This window comes from Misgurnus anguillicaudatus, chromosome 4 (genome assembly GCF_027580225.2).
Source record: "Misgurnus anguillicaudatus chromosome 4, ASM2758022v2, whole genome shotgun sequence".
NCBI lineage: Eukaryota > Metazoa > Chordata > Actinopteri > Cypriniformes > Cobitidae > Misgurnus > Misgurnus anguillicaudatus.
The window spans coordinates 13748171-13763991 of record NC_073340.2 but is presented as its reverse complement, the minus strand read 5'-3'; the positions used below and the strand labels follow the sequence as shown (position 1 = coordinate 13763991).

The following is a 15821-nucleotide window of genomic DNA, read 5'->3' as shown; positions in this document are numbered from 1 at the left end:
GGGCGCACATCGTCACTCCTCTCTTTGTCAAGTTACACTGGCTTCCTATTGCAGCTCGCATAAAATGTAAAGCTCTGCTTCTAGCCTTTAAAACCACCACTGGGTCAGCACCCCCTTACCTTCACTCACTTATACAGCCTTATGTACCCTCTCGATCCCTGTGCTCTGTCACCGAGCGACGGCTTGTGATGGAGCTGTTCCACAACTGTGGAATGATCAGCTGGTCGTGACACAATCTGCTGACTCTGTAGCAGTCTTTAAGAATCGGCTAAAAACCCATCTCTTCCGCCATTACCTCTTTCTATCTTTCTCTATTTTTCCTTTCTCTTTATCTGTACACTTTAAAAAAAAATAGTAACCAACCCTTGGTATACTGTGTTGGACTTGGTGAGACTATTTCCAGTGCACTTATGTATTTCTGTTCTTGTGTTGCTTATAATTGTTTTACCTCATTTGTAAGTCGCTTTGAACAAAAGCGTCTGCTAAATGTAAATGTAGTTGTTTGTTTGTGCGTTTGTGGTGTGTATGGTATTTTTTTCTGGATGATCATTCATTGAAATGAAAGTTGATGAAGTTAAATATAGTCCTGTGGTTTTTGAGGACTCGTGTGAAAGCTCTAATGTTAGTAGAAGCTCAGGAGAGAAGATCCCGCTAATTACTTTTACTTAATCCTGGATTTACACTGACACATACAAATCATGTAAATGTTGTTTAATGTAATTTCATTTTAACATATATGTTACTAGAGAACCTCCTGTCATATGAATACAGCACACAGAGGTGTTTTTATAGGCTGTAGTCGAATGACAGATTGTGTGGATATAAACAGATCCTCAACACACCCACGCCACTTTACTAAAGGTGAAAACACTAAATATAACCTGACTCAGAGAATTGAGCTTCTTACCTGTAGACTCTGACATCTGAAGTAAAGGCCGAGCTGTGTCAGGACAATCATAAACACACACAGAGTGCCATTAGCAATTTGGGGCCCTATGAAAGAATATGAGGTTGGGCCCTCTATCACACTCATAATAGAAATGATATTTGGAGGCCCCAACCCTATTTTTAAATATATTTAAAATAAATAAACTAAATATATTTAAAAATATACAAAAAATGTCCTGAAATATATTTTGGAATAGGTTTAAAATATATATATTTTAAAACATATTTAAAAAATAATTATATTTTATAAATATATATTTAGCCTTCCATATATTTAAAGGTATAGAGGGGGATTTTCTCAAATTTTAGATTCTCCACTTTTTTAAAAAATGCAATTGCGCAACACTCTTGATTGACAACTAGGAGGACCAATAGTCTTGATGATCCACCCGGAAAAAGAAAATCCTCCGCAATACCTTTAATTAAGAAAATATATTCAAATCACATTGGAAGAAAAACTTATGTTTATGTTACAAACCTGTAAACATAACAGGAAAAGGTTAAAATTAAATATATTATATATATATATATATATATATATATATATATATATATATATATATATATATATATATATATATATATATATATATATATATATATCATATTTTTTAATATATATTTTGGCCAAGAATACATTTGTTGGCATATGGGTTGTAAAATTAGAAATGTATTTGCTTGCCCTTGATATATGCTACATTTTGAAATATATGTTGAAGAAGGTTAAACCTAAATATATTTTTAAATTCAAAAATATATTTAATTAAGCTTTAATTTCTACAAAATGTATTTAGCATATTTAAAACATATATTAGCCAGATATTTTTTTTTTTAATATGGGACCTCTGCCCTAGTGACGCCCCTAAACACGTGCACGCGCACACACACGCATTCTTTCCTTCACTGACTGTTTCTTGCTTCTGCAATGTAAAAAAGTAATGTTAAAAAAATACAAATATGAAGATAATACTCTACTATTTCTTTCACCTGTTAAATGTCACCTGTTAAAGGTGTTTTAAGGTCAAGGAACTAGATTTTATTTATCCTAAACTAATCACAAAATCACGCGTCACTTTCCGAGTCCGACTAAGCGATCGGTGCAGACCAGATGACGTTGATGCTGTTAAAATATTTTGTGTTATTTCTCCGCTAGTAAAAACAAGGGTCTTCATTTCTGATCGGATTGTCTACCATAAAATGAACGGAGTGGGATTTGCAGGTTAAGAAAGCTTAGAGGTTTAATGTCATGACGTCACTTTAATTAGCGGTCGCTTTGATCCCTTCAGCCCGTAAGCCACAGTTCTCTGCTGCCGGACCGAGCTGTGATCTCCACACGGGAACCCATCTGTATGCCACTGACAAGTCAAAGTTTGACACTTTTCATCTCGCAAGTAATGAATCTGTGAGAGGACATCCAAAGAAAACCTCAACATGGCAGACAAGGACAGCGTGGAGAAATATCTGGAGAACAATGCACAGTTCGCCAAAGAGTATTTCGATAAGAAAGTGAGGGCTGAGGTGATCGCGGCAGCTTTCGCCGAGAATCTCGAGATCAAAGACACGGCCTCGTTTAAAGATGTCAGCCAAATCCAGGAGGCCAACATCATCTTTGACATGATCAAAGAACTTCATTCACAGCCCGTGATGGAGAAAGCCATGCACAAAGTGCTTCAGAGGATTTGTTTGCTGGTGAATGCTGATCGTTGTAGTTACTTCATTCTCAGAGCCAGAAACGGTATTCCCGAACTCTCCACCTGCCTCTTCGACGTCACACCCACCTCAAAATACGATGCCAATGTGGTGAACCCTCAGTCTGAAATCGTGTTTCCTACCGATATTGGAATAGTCGGGCAAATAATTACCTCCAAAAAGTCCGTCAATATACCTGATGTCAAACAGGTGAGTAAAAGTGAACGACTCTTATCTGTCCACCAGCAAATACATCAGCTGCAGAAAACTGAAGAAAAGTCCAATTAACTCATCTTCATTTTTGGATGATAGTTTTAATTCAGATAGTTGATGCTGTTGAATTATTTTGCTTGATAATCTGAAAATGTGAGTAAACCTGTCACAGTCAGATTGAAGTTATCTTATTATTGTAACGTTAATTGTGTAAGGTTAAGTCTGTTTTTTCTCATTGTGTAGTTTTTTAAGTTTGTCTCTGTTAGTTTGACACGGGATTAAATGATTTCTGTACTCAGATCATCTTGGCTCTCCTGTAGTAAAGGAGCTTAAGTAATTTCTCTATTGAAAGAAGACTTGCTGTCGGTCTGTGTTATTTAGCTTCAAACTAATAATGATGTGTGCACTTTTAATTTGAATGATGTGTTAAACTAAGAGTATGAATGTTACTCTGTGTGTCTTCATATATTTATTCATCTCAGTTGGGTTGTTTTTTTTTACTCATGAATGGGTAAAATATGGACAAACCTAATTGTTGGATTAATAAACCTGTTACCCAACCATCGCTTACAACCCAATGTTTTTAGAGCATACTGTTAAAGGGGCCATTTTACTTGAAATTTCACTAAAGACTTTTTTAAAATGTAAAATAAATCTTTGGTGTACCCAGAGTACATATGTGAAGTTTTAGCTCAAAATACCATATAGATAATTTATTATAGCATGTTAAAATTGCCACTTTGATAGGTGCCAGCAAAAATTTGCCGTTTTGGGCGTGTCCTTTTAAATGCAAATGAGCTGATGAAATTCAAACACTGATCACAATGATGGTGGTTTGTTGAAATTGAAACTTTTTTCTGTCTCGTTCTCTCTGCACTAAATGGCAGTGCCATGGTTGGGTGGTATTATTATAATAAGATCCCCTTATGACATTATAAGGGAGATAAATTTCAATTACCTATTTTTTCACATGCTTGCAAGGAATGGTTTACCAAAACTAAATTACTGGGTTGTTCTTTTTCATATTTTCTAGGTTGATAGAAGCACTGGGGACCCAATTAGGCTATAGCACTTAAACAGGAAAAAGTCAGATTTTCATGTTATGGCCCCTTTAAAGTACTGTTGTAAAATGTATAATTTGTATACATTTGTACACCTGTAGCATGAAGCATCACTAATAGGAAACCTTGGTTTGTTGTATAATTTAGAAGTAAAACAGTAATAACAGATTAAGTTGTGCTAGAAAAAAAATCATCCTTTCGTTAAACATAATAACCAACACGTAAGGAAGAATTGACGACGGGCCGTTGAATTAGGCATTTTCAAAAAAGAATGCACACCTATCTGTACTTTATCAAATACATTTTGAAGCATAATATACTTTTTATTTTACTACATTTCACATCTAATACTTAATAAGTTGCATAAGAAATATAGTAATTAAGTACTTTTACTTAAGTAAACGTTTATATAAAAAAGTATACATAAGATAATACTACATTTTAATGTATTTAAGTATCAAAAGAAAAAAATTGATTTCATGAAATGTAGTATAGTAAAAAAAGTACAGTATTATGTATCGGGATGAGGTGGAGTAAAAGTTTGTCATTCTGATAAAGTACACACACGCACTTGAAAAAATTTACTTGAGTAAAAGTAAAAATACTTGAGTGCACCTCTGCCTTTAAAAGTTTAGACTACTCATGATATGCAGCTGTCACAGGGGAAGAACTGATGTCTATTTAGGTTTCTGTTCATCGTCTTTTTGGTTTTGTTCATTTTAGAATCCAAAGTTTAGTGACTTTGTGGACAAGCAGACTGGCTACACGACGAAAAACATGCTGGCCGCACCGCTGATGCACAATAAAGATCCGCTCGGTGTTGTAATGGCAATAAACAAAGTTGGAGGAAATGAGTTCAACAAAACAGATGAAGATGTGAGTATAAAGAGCTGATTCCTGGTGTATTTGATGACTTTGTAATGTCAATTCTTACGTTTTGCTGTTTTTCAGGTCTTCAGCAAGTACATCACATTTGCCACAGTGATCGCGATCCAGCATTACACCGCATACATGTATAATGTTGAGTCTAGAAGGAGTCAGGTAATGAGAAGGACATTAAATCACATTTGAATGATAGTCCCCAGTATAAATACACCATCACTTCTGCTTTCGCAGGTTCTTCTGTGGTCCGCTAGCAAAGTGTTTGAAGAGTTGACGGATATCGAGCGTCAGTTTCACAAAGCCTTGTACACCGTTAGGACCTATCTTCAGTGTGAGAGATATTCTGTGGCTCTTCTGGACATGACCAAAGAAAAGGTTTGCATCTCTATACTAAATCACATCTTTAACCGAAAGGAGTGATTTTTAGTCTTCATTGTTGATTTATTAAACGCTGTTGTCCCTGTTACTCTTTAGGAGTTTTATGATGAGTGGCCAGTTAAACTGGGAGATGTGGAGCCATACAAAGGTCCAAAGACCCCTGATGGACGAGTAAGAGACCCCTCTCAAAATTCTGTGTCTTTCTGTTTGCACTTTTGTTAAGAGTTTTTGTGTCTTCACAGGAAGTCAATTTCTACAAAATTATCGATTATCTTCTAGAAGGCAAAGAGGAGATCAAAGTCATACCGTAAGAATCTTTCCCTTTTATATGAACATTAGTTAACCAAATGACATTGCTGTCATAAAAAACATGTACATGACAAGGCCAATAGTTTGAGGATCATCCACATGTTCGTCTTTCTGGTGCAAAAAACAACATGTGCCTATTAATACACATGCTTTTAAAATGTAAATGTTAAAGTTGTTTATTTTGTGATCAATGAGTGTCTGTTATCTTGATCCAGGACTCCTCCTGTAGATCATTGGGCTCTTGTCAGCGGCCTACCAACCTATGTGGCTGAGAACGGCTTTGTAAGTCTACAGTAGTAAAACAGCATTTTTGTCTTGTTTTCAGTAAAAATATCTAAAAATTCTTAAATTAAGATGCTTTTTCATGATGAGCAAAATGACCCAAGAAAATAAGTCTAGTTTTTAGACCAAAAATATTAAATTTAAGTGATTTTGTGCATAAAACAAGCAAAAAAAATCTGCCAATTGGGTAAGGAAAAAATCTTGAAAAATGTTATCAAATGCTAAATTCAAGAAAAATTTGCTTACCCCATTGGCAGATTTTTTTTGCTAAGATTTTTTTCTTGAAAATCATTTTTTTGCAGTGTATGGGCCAGAATTACTAAACGAGGCAAATTAGCATAAGAGCGCAATTCCAAAAAAGTGGAGATGGGAGTGGCGATATCTGCGGGTTATTTACTAAAAAGGCACAAATTAAAATAACAAAGGTGCAGCAGCTGATTTTCATAATGACCAATGCAATCTACTTAGAGCAGCACAACTTAGTTTAGGGTCGCAAATAAACAGAGCTAATGAGGTGCGGGTGATCTACTAATGCCTGATGCTCACTCTTGAGTTCAGCACCACTGACATCGCAGCTAAAAAATTCAATGTGTGAAATCCCAGCTAATAAAGCCATAGTACACTAAAAAAGAACCCGGAGGACAAAAAATGAAGGTTTACAAGAAGTTTTGAAACAGCTGACTTCTCCTACTGACTCCTCTTTTATTTCCTGCAGCAAACAAAACATACAGTAACATGGCTTGGCAAAAATACTTTTGAATAATACGCTTGTCTGGCATTCCAAATAAACTGTCACGTGTGGAAAAATCCTCTGCCTTGTACACGCTCTCTGATCTATGCGATGCCTTTTCTATCAGCAACAATTGCAGCCATTTCAAGCGCAAAATTATTTAAAACATGCTTTTTGGCGTTAAATATTGGTGCAAATACCAGTAATATCACACACACAAACATTAGATAATCATGCGTGAATCATTTAAATAATCTCCTACCATAAATTTTGTGTCTGAAAGGGAAACTGCTAGAAATATATATGCAAAAAGGTCAGTCGCAAAAATAACTAGACCACACACTTTCAGCTTTAACGCCAAAATGATGATTTGCACTGGCGCAAGTTGTTTGTAAATCTGGCCCTATGTGTTATAATGAAGTTATTTTGATGCCATCATCATGATGATGTGGTGTGGTGTACTGGTTAATGGTCTAAAGGTTTAAACCTCACCATTGAGTTTGTCTCTTAGATTTAAGATTGTACTGCTGACTGGGAGAGAAAAATCTTTTCATTTTCTTTCTGCAGATTTGTAACATGATGAATGTTGCCGCTGATGAATACTTCACATTCCAGGTATCCCAGAATTCCTTCATGTCAGAGCGGATACACACACAAACCTGAAAGATAAAAAAATAACTTTTTATTTTTGAAAACATGTTGTAATGGTTTATCCTTTTTAGAAAGAAGCTGTGGACGAGTCTGGTTTTATCATCAAGAACGTCTTGTCTCTTCCTATTGTCAACAAGAAAGAAGAAATCGTGGGTATCGCCACTTTCTTTAACCGAAAAGATGGCAAACCCTTTGATGAGCAAGATGAACAAATTACAGAGGTGAGTGATCGTCATTGTGTCTTCATTCTTCTACTGCAGAAATCACAATCATCATCATCTTCTTCTGCTGCTGCAGGCTCTTACGCAGTTCCTCGGCTGGTCGGTACTAAACTGTGACACTTATGACAAACTGAATCGAATGGAGTGGAGGAAAGAAATCGCTCAAGAGATGGTCATGTACCAGACCAAAGCCACACCAGCTGAAGTCCAGCAGATCCTGGTGAGGAATCATCTGATCTTCTACTTTAAGAAGCTGAAGTCTGATTCACTCTTCTAAACGCATATGCTTTCATTCTCTTAGAACACAAAGGAGAAGTTTGATCAAAACCCAGAAGACTGTGATCAGAAGGAAATGTACAAACTCTTGGTAAAAATCTGTCATCTGTCATAAGAATGTTCAAATGATAATATATACGTGACCACAAAACCAGTCATAAGTCACACAAGTATATTTGTAGCAATAATTAAGCAATATCGCTTGAGTAGGAGTGTGATATAGCTCTATATCATCACGGCTGCCCGAGTGCCGGAGGCAATCACAGCCGTGATGGTATAGAGCTGTTTCGCACGGCTCCGAGAGCGATATTGCTTTTATACAACAGTTCGACGGCACACGTTTGAAAAACGAAAACTAGAAAACAACAACGGAGTTATTTTAAAAGCCTCTTTGTTTGAGAACTACTTCTTCCGCCACGGATTTGAGGGCGGCCAGAATGACAGGTAACACTTTCGGCTGCTTTGAATCTCATTATAACTCAATGGAAGGATAGGCGTTTCTTTAACGTTTCTTGGTCACAAAGTGTAGTTTTAAGAGTAGTTCAGTCGAGAATATATATGTATTCGATTTAAATCTACAGCCGATTAGTAAAGATAGCGCCTGTTTGAACGTTTGCTTAGTGAGATTCGGTACGTATGAGAACCAAAGCATGAGCGGACGTCAGTGTTCACTCGCCCCGCTGACCACCGCCCTCTCTGGGCTACATCTCTGACAGGGATTCCCTGGCTCTCATGTTGGCGTTGTTTGTTTTTGATGGTCAAAATGAGATCAAATCAGCAGTATTTGGTGTCATGATTAAACTATTACTTGTTTTCTTATACATATTTAGTGTCTTTTGTGTTGTTATTGTTTTGGCGCGAGGTAAAAGTTAATAAAACTTCTATAATGTTACTATTGGTTTACCATTTAATCTTAACGCGATACGAGCACTCGGTTATTATTAGACTTCGTTCTTGTCAGTACTATATAAAACTGTTTTTTATAAGTGTCAGAGAGATGTTTTTACATGCTGCTTATAAATATATCAGTGGCAATATCTCATAACATGTTTTAATAGTCACGTCGCGATTTAAATAAATGATCAATGTCCACATTTAAAAGCTGCGGTGCTTACCTGCAGTTCCACGGTGTTTTCGCGTTCTGATAAGAGATATAGCTCCAGAAAAAAATGAGTGTTTACATTCCTCTTTCCAAGTGTCCACACGATGTGACAAGACATTAATCCCATTAAGTTTAACGTAACATCCAAGAGCGCTGATCTTTGACGGAATAATAACTTGGTATTCACAGACTGATTTACGAGCTAGTTAACTAATGCGACACATGGAGAGTGTTTAAAAACAGGGCGTCTGTGTTTTTCCATTCAGAGATGAGCCTGTTTTGGACCTCCATTCACTAGGTGGCGGAATGATACGAAAGGTAAAGCGGTTACTGTGCTGTTATCAGTACAATATTGCATAGCTCTTAGCCAATCAGATTCGAGAACCAGAAAGAACTGTTGTATAACCAACAATACATAGCATGGGTCAAAATGATGAAATTTTTATGCTAAAAATCATTAGGGCATTAAGTAAAGATCATGCTCCGTGAAGATATTTAGTAAATTTCTTACCGTAAATATATATAAAAAAATGTTTTATTATTAGTAATATGTATTGCTAAGGACTTCATTTGGACAACTTTAAAGGGGACATATCTTGAAAATCTGACTTTTCCATGTTTAAGTGCTATAATTGGGTCCCCAGAGCTTCCATCAACCTAGAAATAATAAAAAGATCAACCCAGTAACTTAGTTCTGTTAAACCATTCTCTGCAAGCATGTGAAAAATAGGTCATTGAAATTTGGCTCCCCTTGTGATGTCAGAAGGGGATACCGCCCCTTAATCTGCACTATCCAACCACAGCACTGCCATTTAGTGCAGAGATCAACTCATTTTCAACTTGCATTTAAAGGGACACACAAAACGGCACATTTTTGCTTACAGCTTCAAAGTGGCAATTTTAACATTCTAGAATAAATTATCTATATGGTATTTTGACATACGTACTCCGGGATCTTAAAAATGTCTTGTGAAATGTCCCCTTGAAAGGTGATTTTATCAATATTTGGATTTTTTCTCCCTAATTTCTGGTTTTTAAATAGTTATCTCAGCCAGATATTGTACCATCATAACAAACCATACATCAACGGAAAGCTTATTTATTCAGATAATGTATTAATCTCAATTTCAAAAAAGTTACATTGATGACTGTTTTTGTGGTCCACGGTCACAAATATTTCTCTGACATCTCTGTATGTAACTCACAGAGAGCCACCATACCTGTGGCCAAAGATGTCGATCTGCTAGAATTTCATTTTAGTGACTTCCCGTTGTCTGAAGTGGATCTGATCAAGTGTGGCATACGCTGTTTCTTTGAACTTGGAGTGGTGGAGAAGTTTAAAATACCAGCAGAGGTGAAACATATCAGATATCATCACACATCTATTAACACTAGGGCTGTCAAACAATTAATCGTGATTAATTGCATATTAACTACACACAGGACACACACGTATATTATGCAAAAACTTTTATTTTGTATAGCAAAAAATTGTTTGACAACACTATGATCACTATATGTACTAATATGCTTAGACTCACATAATAAATAGATGCAGCTGTTTTGAAAGAGATTTTTGTAGATGAAGAATGAATGTAAAGATGAATGAAGAAGAGAACGTGTGCTGTAATGTTCAGGTCCTGACCAGATGGATGTACACTGTACGGAAAGGCTACAGAGATATCACTTATCATAACTGGAGACACGGCTTTAACGTTGGTCAGACCATGTTCTGTCTTCTCCAGGTGAGTAATATAGCAAAGAAAGACACAAACACACAATGCACAAAAAGGGCAACACAAACAATGTTTGGGTGATTCTCACGAAAACTTGGTTTTAAAAATGTCAAGCACGAAAATGTAAAAATTGCTTAAATTTACTTTTTTTCCCCACCAGACATTGAAAAACAAAGTCTGGAGTAAATGGGAACATTAATTTAAAAACTTTTACTTATCATTTAACACTTTTTGTAACATAATATAAAAAATGAGTCCTAAAAAATCTCATTACTGCAACAGTCAGAAAACATCAACACTGACATATTTTCAAAATGACATGACAAACCTGAAAGAACATAATTTGGAGATTGCACATGCATTTAAAATCAAAGTATTATGCTTCTATTAACTAAATTAACATTTAATAAGCATCTGTTGCGGTAATGATAATCAAAATGTCGTGTAAGCATTCTGACACGACAATATTTCAAATTAACTGTAAAAAAATGATCTTACCTGGTAGCCATCTTGAAGTAACTGGTCCATGTGCTTGGTCACTCAAAATCAAACTTTATTAAAATTCTGTATGTGTGCTTAAACTGTTCTCAAAAAGTGTTGCGGAGGATGAGAACATCAGGCATGGACACATCATTTTCCTAATTTTTCTTCATTATTATTATACATGAATATTCAGTAAATATTTTTTCTGTCATCTAAAGTAGTCTAGCAAAACATCCATTTATTTTTTTTTCTTAATATTTTTGTGTTAATTTGATTAAATTACAACATAACGCATGTTCAAACACAGCCGGACACATTGCGGTAATGAGTATTTCAGCAAAAAATGAGATAAAATTTACAATTATAAATTCTTATGTTGAAATCACACATTGTGCAAGGTAGAACACAGTATTGTGTTAATTCTGATGCTTTTTAATGTTACTATATTACACATTTTAAAGCTAAAATCATAAGTGCCGTGGTGTTTCAATGGTTTCGTGAGAATCACCCGTTTAATGATCATCATCACCCAACAGACTGGAAAGTTGAGAAGATATTACTCAGACCTGGATGCTTTGGCAATGGTGGCAGCAGCATTCTGTCATGACATCGACCACAGAGGAACCAACAATCTCTACCAGACAAAGTAACTCAATATATCTGTCTTACTCATAACCCATAAGGTTCAAAACAGAGATATGCACACAATCCATTCGTTTCCATCACAGGAGCGCGTCGCCTCTGGCCAAACTTCACGGCTCCTCCATCTTGGAAAGACATCATCTTGAATACAGCAAGACTCTTATGGCAGAAGAGGTCTCTCGCATCTTAAAGTACTTGTGTTGATCGGTGCTTAATGTCAGAAATGCTTCAATTTCATCTTCTCTTTCCTCTTACACAGAACGTCAACATTTTCCAAAACCTGCAGAAGCGTCAGTTTGAGACCGTACAGCACTTACATGACGTCTGTATCATTGCCACTGATCTGGCTTTGTATTTCAAGTAAGTGTTTAAGAGCGAACGCTCTCAGCCGAAGCTGCTCGTGAACGTACTGAACTGATCGTGGACGTTTCTTCTCAATACAGGAAAAGAACCATGTTTCAGAAGATCGTTGATGCCACCGAGCCCATGGCTGATGAGAAGGAGATGATAAACTATGTGGCCAACAATCCCATCAGGAAAGAAATCATTATGTAAGTGCAGTCTCACCTCTTACATCCTATAATTTAAAGATTGAATTTAATCTGTATTGTTTGATTCATCAGGGCAATGATGATGACTGGATGTGATCTGTCTGCTATCACCAAACCATGGGAGGTTCAGAGTAAAGTGAGTACAGCTCTTATCATCGGTCAGAGGTTATGAAGGATTAGTTTAGGATGAGTTTATTTCTCTTCTCTTCAGGTGGCTCTTATGGTAGCAGCTGAATTCTGGGAGCAGGGAGATTTGGAGAGGACCGTACTGGATCAACAGCCCATTGTGTGTACATCAACATTTTATAGTTCATCTAAATCAGATACAATGTGAAACCAGTTACACCATGCCAATGCTTTTTGTCTTTCCTCAGCCCATGATGGACAGAAACAAGTCAGATGAACTTCCAAAGATGCAATGCGGTTTCATTGACTTTGTGTGCTCATTCGTGTACAAGGTACATCTTATATGTCAATGACATTAAAGGCAGGGTGCACAATTTTTGAGAAATGCTTTGGAAAAGGGAGTCGGGCCGAGTAACAAAACACACTTGTAGCCAAACAGCAGTAAGTGGCGTGTCTACTAACCGACATCGTTGCCTGGGTTGTGTATGTGTGGGGCGGGTCTATCAAAAGAAGGTCCAGATTCTATTGAGGTGGGGCGTGTTTGTTTAGGTGATTTCAAATGTCAACATTGGCTTTCAAAGATCGTGCACCCCGCCTTTAATTAGGCATCTTTTAAAGGCGTAGATTTGAAACTATTTAACAGCGCACAATTTCAATGATTGAGAAATGAACGTGAGATCAAATTAAGGCCAGTTTCTAGCATTTTATAAATAAGGCCCAACGATTTTGTGGGATTACGAAGCATCTTGTTTCTCCTACAGGAATTTGCAAGGTTTCACAAAGAGATCACACCGATGTTTGATGGCCTGAACAACAACAGGGTCCACTGGAAAGAACTGGCTGATGTTTACCAGGCTAAAGTAGATGCTTTGGAGAATGAACGAAAGAGATTAGAGGAGGAGGAGGCTAAGAAAGGTAAACATTTCATTTTTGAACTTTTAGCAACATTTGCCGTCAAAGACGACATATGATTTTTTTATGATTAGCATGTCAGTTTTGTCTCGTCAATGCATGCAGTTAAATGCATGTAGAACAGCTGGTGAATGTGAATACTCTGCAAAAAATTACTTTCTTACTTACAAAATCACCTAAGAAAATAAGTCTGTGCTTAAAACAAAAAGAAGATTGTGTTAAATAGCACCTATGGTCCAATTCACGATTTTACATTTCCTTTGGTGTGTAAGCGTGTATTAGTACATGTTAACAATATGCAAAAGGTACAAACCCCAAAGTAAAAGGATGATGCGTCTCCAACGTAAATCTCTTTTCTTGGACTACAACAAACACAGCAGGGATTGTAGGCAACAGTTTACTTCAAGGGATTGGTGATGTAGTAAAGACCAACATTATCATAATTCATCCCGCTTCAGACTCACAGTCTGTAAGATAACTCCTGTTAGCATTGCATTGTGAGCGAATCTTTCAAACATGGTAAGGAGCGACACATTTCTGGCTGGTATTTAGACTAATCACAACGTACAGATTAGCTGGCCAATCAGGGACACAGAGCTTTTCAAATCCATGCGTTTTTAGGAAGAGACTGAAATCTGGAGCTACAAAAATGTACGGTGTGTGTGGAAAATGTGTTTTTACCCATGAACCTGGCGAACACGTTATTTTAATAAATACACATAATAGCATTGTTTTCAGCAATAAAATAGGTGCTCTTTAAAAAAAGTATACTTATTTTAGGATTTTTTGCACAGTCACCTAAATATTGTTTGTATAAAAAATATTTTTTTTGCTTGTCAAGAAAATGCATCTTGATAAGAATTTTTAGATATTTGTACTGAAAAGAAGACAAAAATACTAAGAAAGAAAGTCATTTTGCAGTGTAACATTTCTTAACTCATTTGACCTCACACATACACTGTCTTAATATTTTTGTCTTGTTTAAAAATATAAAAAAAAAATCTTAAATCAAGATGCTTTTTTGATGAGCAAAAATAAGTCTACTTTATAGTCAAAACATTTGCAAATGGGGTGAAAAAAAGGTTTTCTTTTTTCTTAAACACTTAATTTGAGCAAAACATTTTTCACCCCATTGGCAGATAACTGTGCTTGCTTTAAGCAACAATTCACCTAAACTGCATAGTTTATTTTCTTAGGTCACTTTGCTCATCAGTAAAATAAATTTTGATTTAGGAGTTTTTAGATACTTATTTTTACTGAAAACAAGACAAAAATAATTTAGAGTGTAAACATACATGATCGTTTTCCTTTTCTTCTTCTGTTAAAGCAGGAGGTGGAGATGGGGAAGGAGGAAAATCCAAAACCTGCACCATATTTTAAAGACAATCTATTAGAGAAGCAGACAGACGTCCAGTCGGAGGATTGCAATTTTTTTCAACCTTTCTTCTGCTCCTGTCTCATTTCCTCGGATGGATTTTCTTGACATTCCCAGAAATGGAGAACTGTATGTGTCCCTTTCTGAACGGATGGCGGTGTAAAGCACCAGCTAGAATCTTCAGCACATAGACAACGACACGATCGCTCGCTCTTAACGTGAGTGGAGGAACAACACAACTTCACATCCATCTGCAGTGTGACTTATACATCCATAACACTTCACTCTTGGCTCTCAAGATGTTTCAGTGTCAAGGAAGAAACAAACATTTAGATGTAGAGTTATAAACAAGAGTAACTTTGATTGAAATCCTTAAAGTGAAAAACGTTGATTTGTTTTGATCTATTGTTCAAAGATCTCACATCAACATCAGAGATCAACACTCTTTAATGTTAACTAATGGTTGTGATTATGTAATGGACGTGATATGGGACTTTTAAACAATACAGCTAAGTCTGTATCAACAGACGTGTATTTGTTCAAACTATGAAGACCAGAACTCTGATGATACCTACGCTAAAACTTAGTTTTAAAACATAACGTAATATTGGGAAACCTATAACACCGAGCTTACGTCATTATGTAGATGATCAATTTATAATGTAGTAGACATTATTATTTGTTTGTACAGAGCTTTTAAATGACTTCACAAAGAAATAAGCGGGACAGAATATTTATGGGTCTACATGAGAGGGAACGCTCAGCACTTGTTTAAACCTATAAAGAGATTGACAGGACTGGTGAGATTCAGATGTAATCTTTAAATACCACACACTTATTTAAACCATGAAGACCACACTAAACATCACTTACTTCAGTTTTCATCTCGTTTATAAATAAAACATCCTGAAAGAAGAACGATGAGATGCAAAAGAGAAGATTTGTTAAGAAAAAGATTTTCAGTGATCCACAAACATTAAAAATAGCTTCTGCTGGTGTTTAGAAATAGACATCTAATGACTTAAATGAATTAAAGAAAACACTTTTGTCTTGTGTTTCACAAGAGGCCTTTAAAGGCCTTTAATCCAATAACAGCACAAAACATGAAACTATCAAAACAGCTGAACCCAGATCAGATCAGTAACAAACCGATCATATCTGGTTTATAGTTTATGCAGTTTGTTAGGTGTGTTTATGACACTACATTAATATGTAAAACATGTTTCTGAGTAAATCTTCACATAATGTTTGATG

The 15821-nt window shown here is 36.0% G+C and overlaps 1 protein-coding gene across 2 annotated transcripts; it reads left to right on the top strand.

The window, feature by feature from the left end:
- The first annotated feature begins 1867 nt into the window (after positions 1-1867).
- Positions 1868-15731, top strand: pde6c (phosphodiesterase 6C, cGMP-specific, cone, alpha prime). Of its 2 annotated transcripts, none has more exons than XM_073866729.1 (22): positions 1868-2847; positions 4635-4787; positions 4863-4952; positions 5028-5168; positions 5268-5342; positions 5414-5478; positions 5696-5762; positions 7060-7107; positions 7215-7364; positions 7441-7584; positions 7666-7731; positions 9950-10096; positions 10380-10487; positions 11498-11607; positions 11690-11777; positions 11863-11963; positions 12047-12154; positions 12227-12290; positions 12366-12440; positions 12529-12612; positions 13042-13195; positions 14520-15731. In XM_073866729.1, exons 1-22 carry the CDS (start codon positions 2380-2382, stop codon positions 14570-14572), a joined length of 2559 nt encoding a protein of 852 aa, XP_073722830.1. In that variant the 5' UTR covers positions 1868-2379; the 3' UTR covers positions 14573-15731. The 2 variants fall into 2 exon arrangements, with proteins under 2 accessions (XP_073722830.1, XP_073722831.1); XM_073866730.1 differs by having other exon boundaries at positions 1869-2847; positions 14523-15731.
- The last annotated feature ends 90 nt before the right edge of the window (positions 15732-15821 follow it).